Raw genomic sequence first — 1396 nt, 5'->3', positions numbered from 1 at the left:
CGCTCCTGCTCTGCTGAGGCTGTCCCAGACCTCCTCCCCCCCTTTGCCCCCTTGGGAGTTTGTTTTCCTTTTGGGCTCTGCCAAACCATTGTTCTGCTCGAAGAACTCTTTGAGTGAAAAGCAGATGGCCACCCGCTGCCCTCGTTTCTTGGTTTTAATCCTGTAAACTGCCTGAAAGCCTTTGCAGTGCTGCTAGGTTTTATAAAATCCTGTTAATGCACGTTGGAGGTGTAAGGTCACAATAACCCAGCAGGACCCTTTTGAAGTGTAGATGATTTTGGGAAACCCTGGCAAAAATAAAATCCTTTCTCCATTAAATCCTCAGGATTAATTGTCACCATTTCCTTAGATCTATACAGCTCTTTAGATCATTTTTTTCCCCGTGCAAATTGCTCCGAGCTCTTGCTCGGTCATGTTAAACAAGCTTCCTCCAGGTGCCTCCTCTCATTTTGCATCTGGAGCTGTCTGGGAAAGACCTCGGTGCAGCTGGGCGCGTGTGCAGGATTTGTCCCCGGTGGGTTACCTGCAGCACCCGTGCTGATGTTCACGCTCTCGTTCCAGCCGCAGCATTCCCACCTCGTCATCCAGCAGCTCCTGGGGCACCTGGATGCCAACAGCAAGAGCGCGGCCACCGTGCGCGCTGGCATCGTGGAGGTCCTCTCGGAGGCGGCCGTCATCGCAGCCTCGGGGTCTGTGGGTGAGTGGGGGAAATTGGGGTGCAGGGACAGGACGGGGGGGAACGGTTGCCCAGGGAAGCTGTGGATGCCCCATCCCTGGAGGGGTTCAAGGCCAGGCTGGATGAGGCTTTGGGCAACCTGGGCTGGTGGGAGGTGTCCCTGCCCATGGCAGGTGGTGGCACTGGATGATCTTAAAGGTCCCTTCCCACCCAAACCATCCTGAGATTCTGTGACATTTCTCCTCTCCATCCATCCCTTCACCCTTTCATTGCGGTGGGAGCGGTGAAGAGGTGCCAGGGGTTTGGGCTGGGCTCTGACGTGTGCCCAGGTGTCAGCTGGGGATGGCGGATCCAGTCTGAGCATCCAGGGGTGCTGGGGGTCTGTTTGATGCTGGTTCAGTGCATGTTTGGTGGCTGGGACACGCGTATGCAGCCGCCTGAATCTGGAGGGCTGAATGCCATGGCCAGCCCTTGCCTCTGTGGCAGGGGCAATGGGATTTTCAGGGCTCCTTTTCGGGGGCTTGCTGTGAGTCCGTGGAGCTGACGTTGCCCCTGGAAGGACATTTCTCCCCTCCCTTGACCAGGGGAGCTGGTTAAAAGTCCCTGTGTGTCTGGCCAAACTGGTTTTCACCTTGTTTCTGGGGTGATGGGATGCATAAACCACCCCATCCTGGGGAGAACCCCAGCCTCCTTCTCCACGGGGGGAAACCTGCGGCGCTC

The 1396-nt window shown here is 56.7% G+C and overlaps 1 protein-coding gene across 1 annotated transcript in view; it reads left to right on the top strand.

Moving 5' to 3' along the window:
- Positions 1–529: 529 nt before the first annotated feature.
- EFR3B (EFR3 homolog B (S. cerevisiae)) overlaps positions 530–1396 on the top strand; it is a gene marked incomplete at both ends in the record, with an annotated part of 9356 nt that continues 8489 nt past the window's right edge. The window contains one exon of the mRNA XM_010081270.1: positions 530–695. Within this exon, the coding sequence (XP_010079572.1) occupies positions 530–695 (166 nt within the window). The remainder of the gene's footprint in view (positions 696–1396) is intronic.

Source organism: Pterocles gutturalis, unplaced genomic scaffold (genome assembly GCF_000699245.1).
Source record: "Pterocles gutturalis isolate BGI_N339 unplaced genomic scaffold, ASM69924v1 scaffold15759, whole genome shotgun sequence".
Classification (NCBI taxonomy): Eukaryota; Metazoa; Chordata; class Aves; order Pterocliformes; family Pteroclidae; genus Pterocles; species Pterocles gutturalis.
This window is presented reverse-complemented; position numbering and strand designations above follow the sequence as displayed.